Raw genomic sequence first — 26386 nt, 5'->3', positions numbered from 1 at the left:
CCTGCCCTATGTGTAGGGTCCTACCAAATTCACAGCCATGAAAAAACACATCACGGACTATGAAAGCTGGTTTCCCCCTGTGAAATCTTTTTTTGTGTGTTTTTACCCTATACAGATTTCACAGGGGAGACCAGCGTTTCTCAAATTGGGGATCCTGACCCAAAAGCAAGGTTATTTTAGGGGGAGGGGAGTCACAATATTGTCACCCTTCAGAGCTGGGTTGTTGGAGAATGGCAGTTGTTTGACACCTAGCTCTGAAGGGGGCACGCAGCAGCACAGAAGTAAGGATAGCAGTACTGCAACCCCCCTACAAATTACAATACCATGAAATTTCAGATTTAAATAGCTGAAATCATGAAATTTATTATTTTTAAAATCCTATGACCATGAAATTGACCAAAATGGACCATGAATTTGGTAGGGCCCTACCTATGAGATATACGGGGGAGGTGGATGGGGTCAGAAGACTGCACGATTGGGATCAGGGGGTGTTTGGTGGAGGGAGCTTATCATTGTCCCTGCCCCGTTAGGATTTCCCAGAGCGGGCATGGATACTGGGGCCCTGTGCCAAGTCCAAGGGAAACACAGCCTGCATTTTTTCCACTTCCCCACTACAGCTACTCTGGCAGCTCCGAGTCCAGCCCAGCTACATAAACCCAGCTTTAGAACGTTTGTGATTAGTTATTTTGGCACAGTGCCAAAACTTCCCTGACAAATTCAAGTGAGAGAGGGGTTAATTTCTCTCCCAGCAAAAGCTGATTTTAATTGGTGGTACAACTTGTGGCCAGTCAAGCCCTAAATGTAGGGGTTGCCAGCAGCTTGCCCTTAAGTATTTTCTGGCTTCATGCTGCATCATTCCATCTGAAAAGACTGGAGGCTTTGCCATAGCTTCAAATAACCTGGGTTGTTTTTTTTACTGAATTGAATAGGACATAGGATACCCCTCATTTCATAGTAAATTAAATTTTAGTCACTATTTTAAAAGTCATAGTGTACTGCAGAATTTAGTATTTAAAATGCATAATATAATAGAAGTTACAAGAGAGAAGCTGGAGGTTTTGGGTACTGAGCACCTACGGAAGATGTAAAATGCAATTTATTCTTGCACCGTTGGATGTTACTATCAACATTAAATATTGCACTACTGGTTATTTTAAAGTTGACATTATTTGGTTTCAAAATAGACACTCTCAGATGAATGGGGCAGTTCACACATCTCAGAGCTATTACTTCAGGTTGCCTCCAGACTTCGGAAAATATCATTGCATTAAGTCTTACACTTGATCTACATTTGGAAAGGTTTTCATTACAACTGTAAAGGCCAAAAGCAATTTTATAATTGAAAGTTAGAGGTGATCATCTGCAAATTCAACAGGCACCATATAACAGCATACACAGTGCACTGATTTCATCAATGGAAGTTCACAAATGTCTCTATTCCTGGATAGTGAAGGGGGGGAAAAATAGAAAAAATGTGGTCTCTTTTTCAATTATTAGAGATTTACTAAACTATCTTAAAATGGCAGTAGAGAAAAAATTTGCCTTATAAAGTCTATTTTGCAAAATGGGTGATCATAACTGTCTGTTGGTAGTCCCAGGGCTAGCTTAGAGTCATAGCGTTTAAGGCCAGAAGAGACAACCAGATCATCTAATCTGACTTCCTGTATATCACAGACCACTAAACACCACCCAGCCACTGCCACATCAAGCCCATGTACTATAAACCTGAGGAGAATTAATTAGTATGTGCCACAGGGAGAGGATAGGTGGGAGTGAGGTACACCAATGCCTGAGTCCTCTGCAATGTCAGGGAAATGATTAAATGAGATATACCCAGATGATCCTAGGAAGTGATCTGTACCCTATGTTGCAAAGGAAGGTGGGTGGGGGAAATCCAAGGTGACTGCCAATTCTTTCCTGACCCTGAATTTATAAGCAAGACCCACCTGCCAAGTAGCTGAGGACCAGCTCACTGCATCTATTGTCATCTCTCCAGCTGTGGCCATGTTTGATGCTCCAGAGAAAGGAGACAAAACCCAGAAAACATTGGGGGAATACTACAGATCAGAAACTTCCTGATAAGCAGCCTCCTGACTTTCTTGTACAAAAATACATTGATGAGTTTTCTGATCCCATTTATACTTAAAGCATCTTTTGGATAGGTTTTAGGACCCCCTTGTCTAATATGCTCAGGTCCACCCTTCCTAGTGATGCCAACCGTTCCAGACTGGCTGAAAGTCTCCCAGACTCGATCTCCTGGTGGCTACTGAAACCAATTGGGGTGATTTTAATAGGCCACTAAATGTCCGGTCAGCGGTGCAGCAGGGCTAAGGCAGACTCCCTACCTGCCCTGGCTCTGCATGTCTCCCAGAAACAGCCAGCACATCCCTTTGGCTCGCAGCTGATCTCTGCACATTGTTCCCACCTCAAACGCCGACTCCACAGCTCCCATTGTCCAGGAACCATAGCCAATGGGGGTGGTGCTTGCAGGCACAAAACTGCCTGGCTGCCCCCGAGCCTAGGAGCCCAACATGCCAGTCGCTTCCGGGAACCGCCCAGCTGGAGCCCATACTCCTCACACCCCAAACCCCTGCCTAAGCCCACTCTCGCATCCCAACCCCCTTCCTGCACCCAAATTCCCTCCCAGAGCCCAAACCCCCTCCTGCACTCCAACCCCCTGCCTCAGCCCAGTGAAAGTGGGGGACAGCAAGCAATAGAGGCAGGGGGGGATGCAGTGAGTGGAGGCGGGGCCTCGGAGAAGGGACAGGGCAAGGGTGTTAGGGTTGCAAACTATCTAATCGCCCAAACCCTTCCATATTTGTGTGCACATTTGCCTGCTCCTTGCTGTTCATTTTCACTTTCAGTTCTGCTCTGGCTTCTGCTGTTAGTGGTACACACCATCTCTGGAGCTTATCGGAGGGCATGCATCAGACAAAAAATGAAACTAATATACCCAAATTGCTGTCAAATGCACAATGTACAGAAACTAAAATGTTTAACAGTACTATGCTCAGAATATGTTTGTCAGATGGGAAACATCCTTTCTGAATAGAGTAACTGGGCACTATACAATACAACAAAACAAGACATTCAGTGGAAAACAAGTAACCACTAATTAAAAAAAAAGTCAGTTTGAGATCTTTCAGGAGAAATTTGAGTAGTTTATTTTGCCCAATCAGAGCCCTTCAGCATAATGAGACATTCATATACACATATGAACATTTTTCTGAAACATTAATGTATAATACATTTTCCATTTAAAATACCAGCTGCACAGGTATTTTTTATTTACAAAAATATTCCATACTTAATTTTAACTGTTCTGTTATGATGACAGTTTAATTCAAGTATGAGTAAAATAACTCTACACAATCTAACATTTGTGTTTGTAACAGTAGAATTTGCAGTTCATATGAAACTATATTTGTAGACAGATGGATTTGCAACCCTATCTAAAATGCATTTCCCAGTAATAACCCTCAAGACCTAGGGGGGCTCAGCAAGACTTAACTGAAAAATAAATTGCAATGAACAAAAAACCAAACCAAAATAAAATAAAACCACCATACACATGTACAAAGATATACATAAAGCAAGAACTGTACCACAAGCATGCGTACCCAAAAAGTGGGCAATATTAGAAAAATTTACTGATGTTTTCCATTTTTCCATTGTGCTGGTACAATGAAGCAGTAGCATGTTTCTTCTAGTTCTAACCACTGAACCATAATGGAGCTCAGGTCTGCAGTAACGTACTACTGTTTATTTACATTTTAAAAAGGGAATACTTAAAATATGTTCTCCCCTCTTGCCTTGCCTGTTGCTGAATATTATTGGTGCTTCATATAAGACTCCTTAAACTTAGTTTGTTTAAAACATGTAATGTCTATGAATCAGTCTTGACTGGTAATATATAACAAGTATTAATAAAAGGCATGCAACTGTCAAAAGAAATTACTACAGTTGCATAACAAAATTAAAATAGTTTTTGATGTGTTTTAACTTGAAAAATTAAAAGTAATACTGACTTAGTCACATCTTGTATTTGATTATTTTCTGATTACATCTCTACCTTTAACTGCTATCTGGATCTCTAGGCCTGGAATTCATCAGTCTTTTCTGAAGTGTAAAACATTCCAGAAATACACTGCTATCTTGAAACACTATAACCAAATATAAAGTTTACAGTACATTTATACAAGACACATGATGATTAGAAATGGGCATAATTTAAACAGCTTTGCTTTTAAATGTAAGTTAAACTGTCAGAATGGAAATAGTTAAATCAGTTACTTCAGCTGATCCACATATATTTTTCACTTTAACTTCACCCCCTCACCCTCCCAACAGTTAATTTCTGTCTACAAAGTATTTGAAATTTTTGCAGTGACAGCAAAGTCATTAAAATCCACAGGAAAAGATTCACATAAGACTATATAGGAAACTGGTTAGAATGAGGAAAAAGTGCAATTGAGAAATTACTCTGAAAAGGAAGGCAATCATTGCACACAATTCCAACAACATACATCAACACAGCACTGCAATTGCAATCCAATTTCCACCCAGGTAAATCAAACCATGAATAGAATGATGAGGGGACTTCAGACACAGACAATATGCTTTTTAAAACGTATTCTGAAAACAAATAATATTGATCAGCAGGTACAAAACTGATGAAGAACCAAAATTAGTGAACTACAAAAGGAAAACTTTAATTGACAAAAATACATAAAACTCCCTTATATTTGGAAATTTATTAGAAAAGCTGAAAAAAATACCTGAAAATCTAGTTTTTATTTTATTTTGTTTATCTTAAAACAAAAAAATTATGGTAAACATCCAACAGCAATCTGCAGCTCTTGAGAGGGGTTTTACAATTAGATTTTGTTTTTTGAAAGTACTACTTTCCCTTCCCTTTATTTTGGAATGTTCCAAAAGGGAGGTTATAGTAAGGATGATTCATTTCTGCAGAATATTTCTGAAGAAAAAAATGGGCTTTTTTTGTTTAGTAATTGTATCTCTATATGAGATATGAATGCATTTCTTATTATAAGCTTAAAACATAATTTTGTATGGATAATATACATACTTTTTAAGTACTTTGACTTAAATTTTAACACATTTTTTTAAATTAAAGGTAAAAGTGTACATATATAAAAAAATTTTAAAACTAAAAGCATTTTATAACAGTATGTATAAATATAACAGATTGCCACTGTATGATCTTGAAACCAATCTGAAAGTGTTGTAGTTATTTAAAAACCACAGATGCTGACACAGGGTAAGTGCCTTTATTAGACTCTATATTGTATATATTTATATACACAATGTTTGCTGATTAAAAAAAGCACACATTTTCTAAACTATATTCTAAACTGTAATTATCAGCTGTGAAGACTAGTCTGTTCTAAGCACTGTGTCTTGTATGAGAGTGTTTTTATACAAATAATTAATCAGAACTACAGAAATATGGAAAGTAAAATTGAGGAATAAAATACCAAGCTTTTAAAGTGCAGGAAATAATTTCAAGTTTAAAGTTCAGGTCAGATCAGTGCTATTTATTAAGCCAGGGAAAAAAATTCACTGCCAAAAAAAGTCACCTTTGGATATAGCTTTCTAATGTAATTGTCATGCAAGGAGTACCTCAAGCAAAACATAAGTATAAAAACAGACAAGGAATAGAGTTGTAAATTAGTGTAATACTTTCTAACTGATCATTTTCCAAAGAACAAATCTCTCTTGAGATGTGGGTGGTGTAACAGTTTCAGACTTATTTGGAATATGCTTATGTTTATACATAATAACATTCAGAACAAATTACAATTTTACAGGATTTCTAAACTCAAGCAATGCTTCTTCAATTTAAGATAATTAAATTAAATGTGACACACAACATTTAACACAAGTAGCAGCAGTTTCTTGCACTTCCATAAGAAAAAAAGAGAGAGAGAGAAGTGTAATAGTTCAGTTGTATTCTGATATTTTTCCAAACACAGAAAAAAAAAGTTTCAAAGGACTGAAAAGCTAATCAACAGGATAAAAGGTGATGTTTCCCTTCTCCGTTTGAAATGTGGGTTCACTGTATAAAATTTGTGAAATAATAGGAAATAAAATGCCACGTAGCTTCCGCATAACAAACTTCCTTCCAAGGAAAAACACTGACAGGCAACATTTTAGATTGAAAAGCAATTAAAATTGGCTATGTAGTCCCTATAATTGACTAAAGAGCCATTGTGTGTTCATTTTGTAAGCAACGATCATTTCACTAATTTTTGAAACTAAGTTATATACTATGACCCATGAGAAACAGAAACAATGCTAAGGAAAATATGAGACTGTTCAGTGCCTAAGAAACAGACATCTTCCCTGTTCCAATATATGCTCTCTTATTCCTTCCTATCTTGCTTTGCTTGCTGATGGCTGTCCAGTGCTTCTTTCTGGGAAGACTAAGCAAGACTTCCCTCTTAATCCGATGGGAGCTTCCATGGATATGACATCATGACTTGTTGATAAGCACTGCTAAGAATATCTCTCCCAAAGACTGATCAGAGTAGCTTCTTGAATAGATTCCTGTTGCCCTGAAATGCAGTTCCATTGGGGAAAGTAACAGAACTAATTTGAATTTAAGGGTGAGGGAAAAATTAAACAACCACTTCAGAATTTCTTTTTAAATTGATCTCATGTAAGTTTATCTGGTTTTCTGCTGCTGGATTGCAAGCAAACACAAGATTAATGTATATTGAATACACAGTAGGCAAACTGACTGCAAAACTGAAATAGGTACCGTACAGAAGAGATGAAACAAACGTGTGGTCAAAATAGCTGGAGCTAATATAACCCTTATCTATAACTTCTTGTTAGCATTTTCATGTCCATATCAGTAACTTCTTTCTTTTGTGCATCACTTTTTTTCCCTAACAAAAATTTAAATATATAGTCAGACTTGTTATTGTGTGTGATATAGCACAGAATGGCAGGATGTGTGGTACACCCTCAAGTACTGATAAACCAAAAGGCAGTCAGTGAATTCCATTAACAACTTCCTCACCCCCAAATAAAATTAAGTTATTTCACCAGTTTGTATAGAAAATTCTGAACACATTTTCTCAGACAAAACTTATAATTTTTTGAACTGTATTAAGAATCATTAACACTTCATATCTTGCATCTCTCAAATAATAAGTCAAGTTTACAGTAAGCTTATATACCCATAACAGCATTTTTCAATTAGATGTAAGCATAACAAATTTTGCCCTGGGAATTCCTGAAGAGGAGTGCATGACAAACGTGTAGAGCTACGGTGCTAGAAGGAGTTTATCTTAATGATTCAATATGGGAAACTTTTCAGAAAACTTCTCCACTGTTATTCTCTAACTATTCCCCCTTGCAAAACGCAATTAGTCACTATTTCCAATTTGAGATTAAAATAATGAAATCATGCAGTTTTTACAATGCAAACATTTTCTTCTCAGGGATTTGTCTTTCTTTCTTTCTAACTGTTCATCCCTACAGTTATGGCTTTGGTGCAGCAGTCATACACTAACCCAATATGCTGCTTTGATTTAGCACAATGCTTACTTTTTTTCCTGCCCAAATTTAAAAAGTGTGGTCCTCCATTTTGTGAAATACTGAGAACCTCTTTATTGTTCATTTTCAGTATCATTTCCATTTACTGAAAACATAGTTTTGCAGACTAACTCCAATCTTTAAGTAGGTCTTGAATGTTTGAAGCTACTAAGATACAGACTTGTACAGTAGCTCTACAAACAGGATTTAAGAAATAAACTAAAAGACTTATAGCTACTTAACATTAGATGCTTGCCCTTATCCTTGAAACAGCATCTTCACTGAGTTTAAAACTGTTTCAAACCTGAGTCCAAAGTTATTTGATTTGGTAATAAAGAACAAAAGGGGGATAAGTTAGCTACAGTTTTTGCTTAGAACCATCTCAACAATTTTAATTAAATAGCTGTAAAAAGATATTCTGTTAAACATTTATAAAAATTCACAGGATGAATGAAACTGATAGCCAACACCAAAATTTTACAAACTGAACCAATAATTGGTTGGTTGGTTTTTTTGTGTGGGGGAGGAGGGGAGTGGGAAAGATTTAGCTGAATGAAAGAAGATACATAAAAGACACTGAAATATTCTTCTCACCACAATGGAGATGTTTTCACTTTTCACTTCGCACAGCCTTAACACAAATGAAAACTCTCAGCATGATACGTAATTCATTCATATTATTCACTTGAGTTTTTTTTAATGCAAAAATGTTTTATCCTTTTGTTTTGCACTTGACAAAGTATGACATGAATACAAGAATACTACATCAGGGGTCCAAGAAGAGACTATGAACAGGTCAACTTTATATACATTTTCAATATGGAACTTTCAGACTTCCAGCTTGTCTGATCAAAGAGATGGTAGCAAACAGAGTATAACTCTTCTTCAGTAGTAATGGAAGGGAGGGTAGGTGAAAGTCAGCTATTTATACTTCAATAAGACAAACAACTTTATTCCAGCTCTCGGACCCCTGATTTATTGCCTCTCCTCACAGGAGGGTGAAACACTGGCATCAGTTACAACAACACAGAAACTTTTCGCATATGACATATTAACACAGGATTGATCCTGCATTGCCACTGCCCATCTTGCATCTTTTCCCCTTTGCCTCTCTTCTCCAAGTGTCCTGTGTCACCTCTGTTCCCAAGTGCTGAGTAAACCCACAGCTATGACAAACACTCAAGTTTTTGTGTGCGTCTGTTTTAAATATAATGCTCCTCAGTTAAAGCCATATGACTGAGGTAAAACTGTGTATGATTTGTGCTAGGAAACAACACTATCCAACAGACAGTGAATACTCCTCCAACTCCAATGGTCCTGCAGAAATTAATTAAAAGAAAAAAAGGACATTTTTCCCTTCTCAAGATAAAGTTAAATTGATCTATTTGGATGTAGGTTGTCAGAACTGGTACCACTTCTTATCTTTGTACTTCATCATCATCTAAAAATAAATGAAAAGGTAAAGATATAAATACAATTAACATTTCCATACAGTGCCATAGACATGCAGAGATACAATCACATAAAAGACAATCAGTTCTTTATTTTTCATTATCTCACAAAGTTTTTCACATTGTGATGAATTTCTTCAACAGTAATATCAGCAGATTCCATCACAAATCTGCTAAGCGTGAATCTGCTGCTGCCTTTCTGGCTCCTGATTGTGAGGGTGAAAGTTCAGTGGCAGGTAGCAGGACAGGAAGAGATCTGGAGGGCCTGCAATGAGGGTCTCTGTTCCTGGTGGCTGCTCTGAATGATCAAACTGGGATTTCTGCAATTGTTTGTAGAAACAATACGGTTGGTCTATCTGCATTTAAGTTCCTCAGGGCTCGTGTGCATAGTGTAAATAGAACATGTACATAATGTAAATAAAATAGAGTAAAGATACCCAACTCCATGACATGAATTCCTTTAACAATGGAAACTAACCTGCAGTATCCACCATGACACATGCCAGATAGGCACAGTCCAGCTCTGTAAAAAATTCTTATATGGTGAGGCTGGTTACTTTAATGGCAGACATTGTCAGCTTAACCATTAGGGGAAAATGTGATGCTCCATAGGGAGACAAAGGAAGTGTTAAGTATTAATCATATTGATTCCTATTTCTTGCAGATCTTTTCTCTTTTTCAGTGAATATAAAGTTAATTGCACATCTCATACAACTCTGATATAGCACCATGTTGATGCACTAAAAGGACTCACCTCATGAGCATGTTTAGAGAAAGAATCAGCACTACTTAGCATAGCAGCTGTTCTTTCGTCCAATTCTCCTAGTTTCTGCCCTCTTTCGTCTAGTGCAATCCTGGCTCGTGCCAGTTCACCAATTACTCCAGATGCTGATCCTTTAACACCTTCAATACCACCAGGCCCTGGGATATGCTGAGCAAGACTTCTTGATGCCTTTCCAGATGCTGATTCTCCAACTACATATATTCAAGGAACAAGATACCCAAAACAGAAAAATAAGGCTTCCTATAAACTGATTAGTGGTAACATTAGACACTGTTTAACTCCAACTTCAAAGCAGAAAAAATTAGGAATTTAACTCAAAATTATCATCCATTTAAGCATTCTGTTTGACTAAAACAAAAAACAAATACTACTGTTTAAATAATATTATTACCCTCACATCATATGCTACTGTAAAATTAGTACTTTTTTCCATTAGTCAAAGGAGGGCCAAATTATTTTTTCACTTAGGACACCAAATACCTAATGGCAGACCTGATTAAAAATCATATTGATTATTTTGTGTGTGTCAGGTCATTTCATCAGAGAAAAAAAATTTTTTTATAATAATCTGTTTAAGTCTTAGCTTAAGAAAACAAAATAATATCAAAATAAAAGATATAAAAAAAAATTACTCGTAATTTCTGGAGCATTATTTTTTTAAATTTCCATTTCAATTTATTCTTACTGCGATCAGAATATGCACATTTCTGGTTGAAAGGGTTGTTGCAATATCTTGAGATTTTCTGATCAGATTTTATATTTCCATACAGAATGGTTCTCATTCCATTTAACAATATAGAATTATATTACTGACTGCTTAAAAAAAGAATGGCATCAATTAATTGTTTCGTTTACATTACAACTGGAACCTGAAGTGAGGCCTATAGTTAAAAACTACCATTCTGAAGACATTTGAAGATACTTCTATAATTTTGTCAAACTTTTAGGTTTCATGCAGAAATGTGGTTGTTTTAGGTGGTGGTGGTTTTTCCCTGCCCCCCAGAGTCACTGCTTCCCAGGATAAACTTACCTGTTTTGTAAGTATGGTCTACATTCTTTGTTTTTAGATTTATAACTTTATATTTAGCCATATTAAAATGTGCTCCAGATCTTTCTGTATTACTGGCCTGTGTGCTTCATTATTTACCACTTCCCTTCCATATTTGAGTAATCAGTACAATGGGTGGATGGTGCTCAGTGAATCAGGTATGAGGCCACATATGAATGGTGATGATTAATATAATTATGTATCAGCTGTTGTACTTATTGCACCATCCAACCCCTGCATAAATGAGGCAGAAGATTCACTGGAAAATAATATGTGATCTCGTACTTAAGGATTTCATTATATTGCATATAAATATGCGAGTTATGTTTGCAGAGGAAATCTTATTTCCCGATTTCTGAGTGCTTCTCTTTAAAACATTAATCTTCTTTTAATGAACAATTGTACAGAATATTTAAATACATTCTGCATGGTTCACCACTTCCCTCATGTGGAAATACTTTTCAGAATAAAAGAAATGAACTTACAGAGTTCTTCTCTGTCGAGTGACTGTGCACCACCTCCAAACAGGCCTTTAAAGAAGCCCCTGTTTGGGGCTTCTGGTGTTTCTACTGGAGTGAAGAGCTCACCCAACATTTCCTTTGTAACGAAAAAAAAAATTATTGCAAGAAACAACATATTTCCTTTTTAAAGACTCTTATAAAAACATAAGACTACTGTAGTCCATTTTCACTTTAACCATCTACCTTCAGGGTTTGCAATTTCATAATGCAACGTATTCACACTAGGAGAGAACTTTGCAGCAGATATTCAGAAGAATTGTATCTTCTATGTTTGGCAATATGCCTGAATAGAAGTCAAGAACAGATCAGGAAACTCTTCAAAGTCATCTGCTATTGAATAGTTTGAGCTTGTAATACAAGAGTACTTGAAAATAAATATTTAAGAATAGCAATGTCTTCCCTCAACTAAAAATTGGGCAACCCTAACTCTTTTCCTGCTGAAACTACATTTACCACATTTCTGCATGTCCAGTTTATGTCCATACTTTATATGTAGTTCATGTTATCCTGCCTAATTTTTACATATTGCTTAATTTCAAGACATCAAGTCATTTCCATCGCTTCTGATACACAAGTCTGTGGCTATCTAATATTTCATTGTGGCACCATGTCTTCATTATATAACGAGCTGCCTTTATGTTTTTTTCTGATTTCTAATATGCAAAACACACAAATTCAAGAACATGTAAGTCAGGTCCAATTAAAACAAACACTCAGCTTTTCTTCTGACTTATAGCTGTGGCTGAAAAGCTGTCTTAGTTCTGGAATTTTTAAAATGAGATAACATTAGGATGGACAGCGACTGGATACTCATGGATTCACTTTTTAGAATTCTAGGGTGAAATCCTGGCCCCACTGAAGTTAATGACTTCACTAAGGCCAAGATTTCACCCCTATTGTGTTACTTGAAAACTCCTGCAAAATGTTATCCTTTCAGGGACATTTTTTTCATTTGTTTCTCTGTTTCACCCAGATGGCTCATTAGCATGGAAAAGAACTAATCCAACAGTATGGGAGCAATAGTTCTCATGAACTGTAACAGTATAAGAAGATGTACAGTGCACAAATTCCTGATGGTTGTCAGAGGATAGAATTCCTGTTTCTATCCCAGAATTTCTGTTTCTACAGTGATATTAAAATTTGCACTTCATGGCATAAAGATACATGAGAACACCCTTACCTTTGATTGAAGTTCTGAGATACTGGGTCCTCTCTAGATCCACACTCTTTGGTCCCATCCCTTTTGTGGGAAGCAGACATAATGGTGGAATTTTCAGGAACACTTGGTGCTCCTTAACTATTCTCCCATTGAAATTAGCAGTGAAACTTCCACTAAGTTCAATAGGAGCAAAGTCAGGACAATGCGGACTGCTTTTGAAAATCTTACCCAAGATGCTTACATGATATTCAAGGCAGCCAACACACATACACACACACACTGAAGTGTACACAGTATGCAACACATCCTGGTATTTAATGGTCAGTTCCATTTGTATCTAAATTATTCTTAGGAGAGTTATAAAGCCAGAACAGATGACTAAGTGGACTAAGAATCAGGCTTGTATGCTTACATGCTTCCAACTATGCACTGATGTTGAAGATTTTCCAAAAAAGGATAATGCCCTAATCCTGCAACATGTTGCTTGTTGCACGTGCATCCTCCACAGTTCTAACATTGCGGGAATTCTTCCCCATCCGTAACTGGCACTTGTGGAGTCCCTTTATGCTGTTCTGGACCTTTTATTTGTCATATGGGGCCAAAAAAGAGATAAGAATCTCATGCTTCATCTCTGAAATTCCCGCAACAAAATGCGTCAATCAAAATGCCTTCAGTATGTGCTCTCTGCTTCTGGCAGCATGCATCTTTGATTACTACCATTTTGACTGAAGTAATTTTGAAGTCCTTAACTGCAAGAATTATCAAGGAAGTTTAACATGGAACATGACTGACCAAAAAAAGGAAAAGACTGCCCCACAGATGTACACGAGATGTTTCAGCACCATTTGGCAGAAAGGGAACTGAAGCACCACAGATCATGATGTGTTATATATACTGTAAAGCCCTCCAGTGCACCATAGCTTCTTTAGCAGGGGTTTTAATCTACCATGTGATTATCAAGAATTAAGATCTGGGACCTGTAGAGGATACCTACTTATGAAGAAACAACAGTATTAACACTCTAATCTTTACCTGAAGGTTTTCACAAGTTTCTTGACTGTATGTGATTCTCTGGATTTCTGTAGGTGAGACAAGATACAACGCCTGTCCATTGTTGGTGAAGCAGAATGTTCTGGCTATCCGCATGTTGGTAAGTGGCAGGTAATATACATCCAACAATGGCCTTAAACTTGGCAAACTTGAGAAGAGAATTAAAAGATAATTTAAGTTAAGGAAGACTACCTTTATTTTTATTGTTCAGTTTCTCAACTTATATTTACAAACTATAGTATACTCTTCTTCCTCTTATCCTTTGTAATCGCATTACTAACAGTACTGCAGTAGACTGGTCTCAAGCAAGCATAATTCAGTGGGGGCATGAAACCTCAGTGATAACAAACAACATGTAGTGAACGAGGTAGCTCCTTGATTTTAGACCTAAAAACCCACCCGGTAGTAGAAAAGTCTATCGCCTAAAATTTAAAGTAGGATTGAACAATTAATTTCTAGCACAAAATTTTACTGCCCTTTCATATTAGTACACACACACACACACACTTTTAAACCTACACTATAAAATCAAGATTACCTCTTCCAGAAGTGATCTGAGTTTCACTAGAAGATACTTTATTTCATTGTGTACTTTTTTTTAGAGCATCTATTCTATTCATAGGGAAATGGGCATGGAAAGTACTCAAGAAGAAAAAGATTTCTACCATTTTGGTGTGAACTAGTCTCCCCTTTTCCCTAATTTGGTTGCATTTTAAGAGGAAACAAAGCTTACCTACCTTGTACTTTTTTTTTTTTTTTAAATATATAACCTTGCAGGATTCTCACTTCTTGGCCGCACTAGAACAAGTTAGGCTGAACTCTCCAAAGGCAGCAATAGTGGGCTAGACCATAAACCATGCCCCGTACTGGTGATGACATACAATCTCTGGGCTGTAAACATCATCCTTGGAACTCTTCAGTTAGCTTCTTATGTTATTGGAAAGCATTGCTTTCCTACACTCCCACCCCCTGAAATAAGTTAGCTAATCATAAATAAAATGACTGAAAAGATTAATTACTCAATGCAAACAAAGACAGACCACCATCTTAAAGTTCCCTTAGGAACTTGGGTGAGAGAGCAAAAGTCATGCAAGAGGTTATCTTCAGAACTGAAGAATTACATGCCAAGTAGTTTCCTCCTACTCTAAAAATACCAGCTGTGTAGGATTCTAACTCCTGGAGATTTAAAAAATGTAAAGGCAAAAATGAAACAAACAAGCAGCAAAGAAAAAGGGTAATAGCAACAAAATATACAAGAAGATTTTTTCTTCACATGAGGCATCTCTTCAAAATATCAAGCCTGATAGCCTGTAGAAAACAAAATTTCAAATGCATAGCCAACTAAAGGGACATCTCTTAAGAAACATATCAAGGAGATGGAGAGTTTCGGCTGCCCTGCTTCAGAAATAGGTTCTGCAGGAGAGAGACCAAAGCAGGATTCCTCCGTAGGGGCTGAATTCAAGCAGCATTGCTTTGTAAATATGTGGTGCAGGGACGAAGTGGCTGACCTGCATGTATCTGAAATAGAAATAACTGAAGACAGAGAGGAAGTTGCTCGAAGGTTGATTGAGCCAACACATTTTTCCAGCTTCAAGCTAGGTCAATCACAGCTATCTTAGTGATGGATATCAAACAAAGCAATATATTGGGTGGACTTCGTGTGAGGTATTTCGTCTGCTCCATTAGAATGGAAGGAACTTTTAATATTATGGACCTAGAGAAGGGCTTTGCCTGGGCATGTGAATATGAGAAAAATGTTGTCCTGCCAATAAGCTCAGTAAGGTGGAGCTCCATCACTACTTTGAAGATTACTCTGCAGCACCAACTTATCCTAGTAAAGGTTAGTTTAGGAGCATTAGTTACTAGAATCTGAAGTTCAGACACTCTGCAAGCTCAAGTCTCTGCTACAAGGAAAATAATCATTGAGTCTTTTAAAAGGCACATCATAATTTGTCAGGACAATATTAATGTTTCATGACACAGGAGGCATTTTAATTGGAAAGGGTACTAAAATATGTCAAGCCCTGAGCCCTTGCATGAACCTGATGATGAGGGGCTGTGGAAGCACTGATCTATCTTTGACCAATGCATGATAAGTCAAAGCAGCTACCCAACGAATTTAGATGGACCTAGACTTTAGGTTAGACTCAGACAGGTGAAGAAGGTTGTTCAAGCAGTTTCTGCACTACAGTGTGAAGAGGTGGCATTTGGAAATCCATTCCCTAAAGAGGATTATGCCTGGTCTGCTACCAGGCCACTGAGGCCGGAATATCATACTGTGTCATACTAATGGGATGTGAAAGGCCATGTGTTGCGTGCTTCAAGGTCCACTGCAGCTGCCTCACAAGGCCAAACATTTGTAGCATCATCCAAGATCACACTTGCTGGCTCTTGCATATCCTTTCCGCCAGACCAGCAGTCCCAGATCCTGCCCTGGGCTAAGAATGCTTTGAGAGTTAAACCATATCTGGCTGAATTCCGATATATTCCAACTGATTGCTAGAGACAAGTTGGGACACTGGGTAGTTCATAATCTGTGGTGAAAGAGACTGATCCTTTGAACAGCCAATTGTTCAAGTAGGAAAACACATACACTGTCAGCCTGTGCAAACAGACTTCTATTACTGCTGAGCATTTTGTATAGCCAGGTGGCTTCAATGCTAGCCCAAAAGAGACAATACAAAACTGATAGCATTCATCAGATAAAAGGAACTGGAGATGCTCAATTCCTGACATGTATTCCTAGCTGCATGTAAGTGTCTACAGGTCAAGAGCACATTGCCAGACTTCTGCCTCTAAAAGAGAATGAAGGCTCCCTGGGTGACCATCTAAAACTTCTTTGATCAGTTATCAATTCAGGTCATCACCATTAACTTCAATTGCCAACACCTAGATGCCAGTGGATTCAACCTATGATGGAGTCCAGCTTTCAGGAAGATGCAGGACACTTTGGTGGTGAAGCTAGGCCACTGACCCTACAGGTAAATTGGTTCTCTTGGGCAGTGCCAACACTGAGTTTTCATTTCCATGATTACCAATCAAAACTGACTCAGGTTTATACTTTGAAGATTTTTCTTTCAAAGCACTCTGATTGGCCTTGTGCCAGATGAGGTACCTCAATGAGCAATTTGAGGTGTTCCCCATAACAGTGAGTGCATATGGTGACAACTGAAGATGCAGAACAGTCCTACATAGCATATTAAAATTCCCAAGGATACAGGACATTTGCTGAAGTAATGACATCTTTCTGATGCATCATCCCTTGAAACTGATGTGTCCTTCCTTCCTTCCTTCCTAAGAAACAAACTCCTCCCTGAAAGAACAAACAGCTATGGAAATGAATAGGAGTAGAATCCTTGGAAAAGACACTAAAGCAATAATTGTTGAAATTACAAAGCAAAACTGAGCAAGAGCACTGAAACACCAAGCAAAAGCACCAAGTCAGTGGTGTCAAAAGACCAGAGCACTCGACACTGAAATTAAAAGTTGGACCACAGAACCAAAAGTTTTGGCTCTTAAGAAGTTGGGAACTAGCATCTTAGTGGTTTTCCCAGCCCTGTAGTGGGAAAAGAGCTTCAGAAAAACTAACTGAACAATGAAAAATTGGACATGCCTGGAAAGCAAAGGGAACAAAGAGAAATGAGACAATACCACTAAAATGAGGCACAGTGGAAGAGTTGGAGTGGTGGTTGGAAGACTGCAGCACCCAAGGGATGCTCCTTTGCTGATCGTTGTCAAGAATGAACAAAATTTAAGATCCCAAAGCAGTGGATAAACTGGTGTGTGCAACGACCAGTGACAGGGCTTATGATGGTATCTACTGCCACTGTCTTCGGGAACCAAAAAACATTAAGAGCTTTGGTAGTCTCACTTGTTTTTTTGCTCAGGGGCTAAGATCCTGGAGTAAAAATCCTGTACAGAAGAACCACAATTTTCTCTGTCAATACATCTAGTAGCTCATACTGCTTGGATCTTTGATATTTAAAAATTCACCTACTGCATTTAAGTCAGCAATCTAAAATATTAAAGAGTCTCATGCTCATAATTTAAAAAGAGGTTTAGTTTGAATAAGGGATTTGCTTAAAGAGGAAGTCCAAATTGGGTCAATTAGTTAGATTTAGAGCAGAGCTACATGAAAATGTCAGCAGCAGTCATCAGGTCAGCTGCACTGAGGTTCCCAACATTGATAACACTGGTGGAGTTGAACCAGTGTTAGTAACAATGAAACCTTTTTACAGAACTTTCCTAGCGTAGACAGTACTTTTTGGCCCTATGCTCTGTAGTACCATGTAGGACATTTGGTTTCTGCTCCCATTTGCTTATTCTCTGCAGATTAGCAAGCATTGCAGACACTGCATTGATAGCATACTGAGCCCTGGGTGGAGGGAGTACCTGTAACCTCCTCAGTGACCTGTTTAGAATGGTATTAACTAACTCGGAAAGGAGTGTCTCCAAATTCTGGCTGGACAGTTGGTGGCTGAGAGGTGAATCCTTGAATTGGTGAAGGAAAGATGGGCGTAAAATGGAGAGGGAAAAGTGACACATTCTTCAAATTTTGTCAAAGTGTGTCAAAATTGAGATTGGTAGAACAGCAGCAGATGTGGTAGTACTGTGCAGGTCAATATTGAGAAATAGAATTGGATTCCCAAAACTGAGACACAGAAATGTGGTCTGCAGTGAAATCAGTAATTCAAGTCTCAGCAGGAGTAGAGAGAAAATGACTGACATGCTACAGAGTTTGCTAAACTCCCTGCACAATGTAGTTCTCATGATTTAGTCTCCACGTATTTATACTTGTACAGTTGTGTGGAAAACAACCTGAACCAAGAACAATTAAAAACTGTGAATCTAACTACAGAATAATTTTAAGCAGATCTCGGAAAACCCTGCTTCACAACAGATGGTCTCTAAGCTATCAGAACTTGGTGGTTTGCCATCCTCATTAAAAGAGCTATTTGTGCGTAACCTCTTTCTACCCTGTTTATCTAAACTCCTAAACAGCTTGTCTAGAGAAGTAGGATGGAAGGTGTGTAAATTTCTGGACCTCTCACTGGCAGTGACTGATACCAGTAGGTCAAGAAGAATAATTTACAAAAAGCTCAACTCTATTTTGATACCTGATAATGCCTGACATTTTAGTCAGGCTTTACAAAAAAATAAAAAAACAAGACATTGACGCTTTGGAAGAGAGTCTTGAACTGCTTTACTGATGAGAAGCCACTTTTAAAAAAAAAACGTTTGCCTATTTGAGAAATACTTTTCCAGAATGAAGGAGAATGATGCAGCTAATGCCATAGATAACCAGAAAAATACCTAAAAACTTGATCCATTTGTAAAAAGGAGAGTGCAGTAGACAGTGGAATTCCCTTCATTGGCTTACTCTTGCCTTTCACAAATTCAGATTTTCTCATCTCAAAATCTTGGCACAAATCTGTCCTTGCTTACATCTACACAAGTTCCCTCCTCTTTATATTCTTAGCTCTCCATGTTTAATCTTTGCTCTCATTTTTGGACCTTCTTTCATGCTATTCCCTACTTTTGAAACTCCATCCTCTTGTTCAAAAGACTTCCCTGCACTCCGTCAAGTATGCATTTTCCATGAGGTCTTTGTATGATAACCCACTGTAGAATGGTTTCATTTAAAAATGTGTGCTACATATAGTCTGACTATTGTCTATGTTTAATTAGGATTTAAGCGGTTTGGGACAGGGACCACATGACAATTTAAAGTAAGTTTACAGTACTGAGTACAATGTCCACGTTAAACAAACAACAGGTTGTCCTCAAAAGATAAAGGAAATTCTGTCACTTTCCTTTCAACTCAGGGCTGAAGACTTCAGATTGCACAAGGTATGCCTATATTCCAGTATCTCTTGAAAGACCAGGAATGGAGAATACGCTAAGTACTGGATCTGTAAATTTACTGGTGAATCAACTGTTATCACAGGTTGATGATGGAGTGGACTGAAGGCATACTCCATTCCATAAGGGGAAATGATAAATATCGTAGGCACTATGGTTGTTATCAACACCCCACAAAAAAAGAATCAATGCAGATTTTAAACTCAGCTGTGAGCGGAAGTCTTGATCTATTTCTTGATGCCAGTTCTCAATAATGAGGACGTGCTCTCATTCTCTAGCACTGGGAATGGAGAGGTGTGAAATATATATGGACTTGTTCAATAAGAAACACTAAGCGTAGCCCACAGTAGCCTAGAAGGCTATTTTTAAGGGCAAATTTCCCATAAAATTCTAAACTATTTTCTAGGACTTTCAAGTTCAGACATGATTAAACTAAGTATGAAATGCCTGAAAACTTACAAATATACTTTTCTAAAAAGAGCAACTGCAAAATAAACTGCAAAATGTAAAACAAGAGGGGGGGAGTAAGGAAAACAAGGGGCTGCTAACATTTAATTTTTATATCATTATGATCATCAAATCATAATTCCCCCCTCAGGATTTTCAAGTTGTGAGATTAGTAATATTAAGAAAAGAACGTTGTAGTATGCCAAACAAACAGAACTGTGCTGCCAATTAATGGAAGCCGTAAAACTATACTAGATTTTTACCAACGTACATAGCCAAGCCATATGTAATTGGACTGTATATTTTATATGAGGTGAACTTCATTCAACTATAAAATTTTAGTGTCTTCCATGGGCCAGGCTACCAGTTTAGGAATATTTACCTCTGATGTCAGTGTGGGGTTTGCACAAAGAAGGAGGGTAGAATATGGTCAAGATGTCATAACTGAAGCTATTTATTATTTGTTGAAAACTTTAATGTCATGTTCAGTGTCACTTAGTGGACAAATATGCTCACCTTTAGGACCATCCCTATTTCTGCCCTTTTTTCCCTCTTCCTTTTCCATCCTCCTATCACTGTTTGTCTCCATCATCCCCGTTTTCCTTATGTCCTCAGTTCTTCCCTCTGTATATCCTCCCAGTAACAACTCATAATTCCCACTACCTCTGGGCTTGCTTTCCCTTTACATCTCCTAAAATGATTAGCAATGAAATACAGCAATTATGCAGACATTTAAGTGCCATAATTAGGCTTCAGAGTTAGCAGGAGTAGGGAAGTTCATACATCACAGAGCCATATTTTTAGGCTGTCTGCACACTGAGTGAGATAACACTGCATCATTTACTATTTTGAACAACTTCCTTGCAACTTTGAACTACACACTTCTTAAATGAAGGCTTAGATCAGGGGTGGCCAACCTGAGCCTGACCAGGAGCAAGAATTTACCAATGTACATTGTCAAAGAGCCACAGTAATACGTCAGCAGTCCCCATCAGCTCCCCCCTCCCGCCCACCCAGCTCCCAGCACTTCCCACACACTGGCAGCCTCACTGATCAGCGCCTCCCTCTCCATCCCCACACTTCCCAATCAGCTGTTTCATGGCATGCAAGAGACTCTGGGGGGAAAGAGCAAGGGCATGGCAGGCTCAGGGGAGGGGGGTGGAGTGGGAGTAGGGCCTGTGGCTTAGCCAGGGGTTGAGCAGTGAGCACCCCCCAGCACATTGGAAAGCTGGCACCTGTAGCTCCAGCCTCAGAGTTGGTGCCTATACAAGGAGCCGCATATTAACTTCTGAAGAGCCGCATGTGGCTCCGGAGCCGCAGGTTGGCCACTCCTGCCTTAGATTCAACACAATCTGCATATTTCAAGTGAGACACAAATACATCAAGTGTGCTGGATCCAAGCCAGATGGTTGACAACCCTCTTTTATATACTAGATTTATATAAAATGATATGAATCAATACAAAATTTGTCCTTTTCATTATGTCCTAAAATACAGTAATGTTATATAATTTACTATCTATGTATCTATCTGAAACATCTTGTTTCCACACAAGTTTGAAGGATAATTTTTTCCATCTGTTTTAAATATTTCAAGTTAAATGACATATTTATGATCACTTTCTTTGACATCTTAATTATCCATCATTTTGGATGAATTTGTTAATTTAGAAATGGTTATATCTTGTGACTGGGAGAAGACTGGATGATAAGATTAACAGAATAAACTTCTCCTTAGTTTCAGAGTGGTAGCCGTGTTGGTCTGTATCAACAAAAAGAACGAGAAGTACTTGTGGCACCTTAGAGACTAACAAATTTATTTGAGCATAAGCTTTCGTGGGCTAAAACCCACTTCATCAGATGCATGCAGTGGAAAATACAGTAGGAAGATACACACACACACATACACACACACACACACACACACACACACACCCCATGAAAAAATGGGTGAGACTTCCCTGGTCACTTGATTACAGACCTAAAAGTCGCAATATTACAACAAAAAAACCTTCAAAAACAGACTCCCAATGAGAGACTGCTAAATTGGAATTAATTTGCAAACTGGACACCATTAAATTAGGCTTGAATAAGACTTGGAGTGGATGGGTCACTGCACACAGTAACATTATTTCCCCATGATTATTCCCCCCGCCCCACTGTTACTCTCACCTTCTTGTCAACTGTTGGAAATGGGCCATCCTGATTATCACTACAAAAGGTTTTTTTTTCTCCTGCTGATAATAGCTCACCTTAATTGATCACTCTCATTATGGTGCATATGGCAACACCCATTTTTTCATGTTCTCTGTATGTGTTTGTGTATATCTTCCTACTGTATTTTCCGCTGCATGCATCTGATGAAGTGGGTTTTAGCCCATGAAAGTTTATGCTCAGATACATTTGTTAGTCTCTAAGGTGCCACAAGTACTCCTCGTTCTTTCTCCTTAGTGATTCTCTTCTTCCAAAATGACCAGCACTCTTGAGTGATGTTTTGAAAGCATGTAGGACTAGTGATATTTTGTTCTTATGGTTCTGTAGGCTAGGAGTTAAGGATTTTTGACAGAGTAGATCTACCTTAATCTTATTTTAAACAAGGCCTTGAAGAAATATCTGCCTCACACTATAGAGTCCTAGAATGACCTATGAGAACTGTTTGGCTGTATGTTATAATTATAGGCAGGGCTGGTTGCCTGACGCTTCCCATTATAAGACCCTATTTTCAGTTGCATGTATCAGTGGTTCTTAACTTTTCCAGGCTACTGTACCCCTTTCAGGAGTCTGATTGGTCTTGCAGACCCCAAGTTTCACCTCACTTAAAAACTACTTGCTTACAAAATCAGACATAAAAATACAAAAAAGTGTCACAGCACTTTTTAAAATAAATTCATTGGAATATAAATATTGTGCTTACATTTCAATGCCATACTTGAGCTGGTTTTTGTGAGCCTTGTCTAAAGCCCGAGCGCCAGGTGGTGAGGCTGAAGCATGTAACTTAACTTTGCGAGGCCCTCTGTGGTGTGGGGCCCCAGGCACTTGTCATACTTGCCACCCCCTAAGGCTGGTCCTGCACTTGTGATCCCTCTGAACCCGTGCTGTGACCCGCAGGTTGAGAAACACTGATCTAGATTAATTGAATACTCCCAGAAGACCACTGCCTACACCCAGGGATACACATACTCTTGGCTGAGAACCACTGACTTAGATCTTTGCCAAATTTTAACCATTTTAGCTGACACTTTCTATACCAAGTATCTGCCTCAGGCCGTGTGGTTTTGGTTTTTTATTAGTTCAGCCAAAATGGTTCAACAGTTTCTGAGAATGAGGCTAAGGAAAACATTCTTTTCCCATGTTATAATATTCTGGCAGCCATCTCTCTGAGTATGTCTATACTGGAGTAGGATGTGTAATTTCCAGCTTGGGTAGTCAGGCCCATGCAAGTTCTGATGGCGCAAGCGCTAACAACAGTAACGTAGCCATGGCTGCACAGGCAGCAGGATGGGCTAGCTGCCTTAAGTCTGTCCCTATGTATGGTCTTGGATGGGACTGGGCTCAGGACAACTACCCCGTTCTGTTGCCTGGGCAGGCACTGTTCAGTTGAGTATGCTAGCTTAATTGGAGCTAGCATGGGTCTTTTTAGCCGAGATCAAAATTACACTGTAGATGTACGCTTTGAGACACTCTAGTGCCTAGCATTAGTCTAGAACAATGGGCCCCACTCTTCGTTGGCCTTTATGCATTCCTGTAATAAACATTATTAATAATTATTAAAAATCTACCCCAAATCAGCCAATTTATAAGCCTTTAAAAATTTGTGTGACATGCTTAGCAGATACTTGCTAGACCTTTGCACTAAGATCTATGAAGATTTTATCTGCACTGAGCAGGACTTTCCCCACAACTGTATCTTGAGCTGCTGGTGGCTGGGTGGTACCCTGGGTCAGGGCACCAGAATTGAAAGCAGGAGCCTGTCTCTCTTGTGCGCTCAATGCTCCTCCTGCGGGGCCCAGACAGGTGGATGAAGTTCCTTGATTTCAATGCTGAGGAGGGCAAGGGCCAGATCCAGGTGAGGGTAAATGTGGTCAGTAGATTGAGACAAGGAGCCTAGGGGAGGGGAAGGGTAGAACTGTAGGATAGTGGGAGTAAGGAAAATGTGATTGGGAGTTGGGATTCTCATAAGACACTCGGGCTGTCTAGGCAAGAAGACTTGGACTTGGGGTATGAGAACTGGGACTGGGAGTCCTTGAGGAAAAAAAGGAAGGGATTGGGAGTTACTTGCCGCGTGTGCACAAACATGCTGAGATAAGTAATGTCATCAAAGATGTGATTAAAGACTGCATCATAATGCATACATACACAAGGGACTAAATTAAAGCAACAACAGCAGCCTTAATTCTGGCATTTCCTAACTTGAGTGCTTGACTTTGCAACCTTAATAATGTTCTTTGGGCATTTTTTTTTTTCTTTCTGTGCAATATTTTAGACAAATAGTGCATGTTTCTGCAAGCACTGTTGGGAAGAAAGTAATTCCTGAGAATATTAAAGCAAAAAAAAAAAAAAAAAATCAGTCAATACATAAGTGAACAAACTGAGGGGAAAAAGGAAATGTAAAATAAACCAAAACAAGGGATAGGGATAAGGAAGAGCAGGTTTTGGCTTTCAATATGTAACACAAGTTTTGTAACAAATCATGAAATCAGTAAAGTAAACTATGGATTTCATATGTGAAAACTTAAACACCACAATTTTATATTATACTTTAGAGGAGTTTAGCCTATGTTATTTGTTAGAAATTCATCTAAACTATAGCTTGAACCTAATTCGTATAGGAATAAATTTCAAGTTCAATATTATCCAGTCGCCAAATTTCCTCCACCCCCAAGATGTTACTATTCCTACAGGTTTATCATCATCATTGAATATATATTTTTTGTTTTTTCTCTGGATTGAGGAAACAGGATGCATTGCGGGACAGGATAGGAAGTGGCAGGGAACTATAATTTATCTCGTTTTAATGTTTAAATCATGATTAAATAGATCTTACCTAAAAGTCATAATATGTCCATTGGCACAGAAACATGCAAGGCAGCTACTATTACTTAATGCCACTATATCTCCACGAAGAACAAAAGAAGTCTCTGTTATGTTTTGTTTATGAATACAGTTCTGTGATGGCAGTGAGATAACTTTTGCTTGCTTTTCAGAACATATCACTGCATATTGGTTTTCACTGATTTCCTGAGAAGAAGAGGAAGGGGACACTGAGACAGGCCGCCGTTTTTTCGATTTATCCTTTTCATCTTTGTCTTCAGAAACATTGTGTTCTCTCCACGGCTCACGTGCTGGTGGAACTAAAGATCCCGTAGTGTCCAGAAAAGCCACTCTCAGGATTGCCCCTTTTAGCCTCAAAATGGTTCCTAGGATATAGAATTTGACATGATATCTAAAATAATTTTCCTGACTTGTCTTCCAAACTACATAATAATAGTCTTTAAAAAAACTGGCAAACATAAAAGGCATCCTTCCAAACAGAACTTTCAGATTTGCCTGGTCTCTTCTGCAGTAAAACTCAAATTAACTAACATTTTGGCCAATCTAATTAAAAAAAAATTTAAACTTTTGCTTAAGACCATCCCTATTCAGGAAAGCATTTGAGCATGAACTTAAGTTTAAGTGTGTGTATATGTCCCATTGACTACAATGGAAATTAAGCATATACTTGAAATTAAGCACATCGACCTTCCTAAACAGGGATGTTTTCCTGAATCAGAGAGACTGACAAGAAAGTGCAAAGAAACAGCTGAGGCTTTTAAAGGCGGACCAAGCTGGAACCCATGTGGTTTAAACTTAGATGTTAAAAATATACAGCTTTCACTTTTCCTCATAGGCATTTATGCTTTCCAAAACATAGCATCAATAAATTGTACTGTGTTTAATACCATCTATGATGAATACTATTAACTGTCAGAAGTGTCCACCTGTGTTTTCTTCTTTGAATTAGACATGTTTAGGTATAATCGAGCAGGCTCTCTTGCATCTTCCTTCCTAGTAGTATAATGGTTACTGAAAGCTATTGTTATGTTATATTTACTCAGATTAAATAAAAGTTTTGGTTTTTCCAACCTGTAAATCGAAGACATAATCAATCAGGATTTTTCTGAAGAGATCTAGAGGGCCCTTGAAATAGAGGAAAGAAAAGCAGCCAGGCCAGATATTCACAGGCAAGTGTTCTGAAAGGACGCTGAGACAGGCAAAAGGGCTGAACTAGTGACCCGAAGACACTGGTGTTGAACAAGGTGTGTGACCAGGAAAGAGCAGGTCATGATAGTTTCTATGCATTGAGGAAAAGCAGAGATAGCATAGGGGGAAAGCTGAAATCTGCCATATGGGTCTGAGAGAAGAATGTTGTCCTTAGGACATAGTACCAGCTGGTTCAATCATTATAGTCAAACAACTTTTATTCTTTTTTGTAGTGGGAAAATCTAATATGAACTTCATT

General features: G+C 38.3%; 1 protein-coding gene across 11 annotated transcripts in view; it reads right to left on the bottom strand.

Annotated features, from left to right (window-relative positions):
• Positions 1-3140: 3140 nt before the first annotated feature.
• Positions 3141-26386, bottom strand: part of STXBP5 (syntaxin binding protein 5) — a 184305-nt gene continuing 161059 nt past the window's right edge. For 10 of the 11 annotated variants that reach the window (XM_073337566.1, XM_073337569.1, XM_073337567.1 and 7 more), the window contains 5 exons: positions 24932-25304; positions 13562-13727; positions 11335-11446; positions 9772-9992; positions 3141-9007 (listed from right to left, as the gene is read on the bottom strand). In XM_073337566.1, the coding sequence (XP_073193667.1) occupies positions 8966-9007; positions 9772-9992; positions 11335-11446; positions 13562-13727; positions 24932-25304 (914 nt within the window). In that variant the 3' untranslated portion in view covers positions 3141-8965. Of the gene's footprint in view, positions 9008-9771; positions 9993-11334; positions 11447-13561; positions 13728-16811; positions 16893-24931; positions 25305-26386 lie in introns of those variants that run through there. The other variant, XM_073337576.1, reaches the window with a different exon arrangement.

This window comes from Lepidochelys kempii, chromosome 3, assembly GCF_965140265.1.
Source record: "Lepidochelys kempii isolate rLepKem1 chromosome 3, rLepKem1.hap2, whole genome shotgun sequence".
Taxonomy (NCBI): Eukaryota; Metazoa; Chordata; order Testudines; family Cheloniidae; genus Lepidochelys; species Lepidochelys kempii.
The sequence above is the reverse complement of the archived record's forward strand: the minus strand, read 5'-3'. Positions and strand labels throughout refer to the sequence as shown.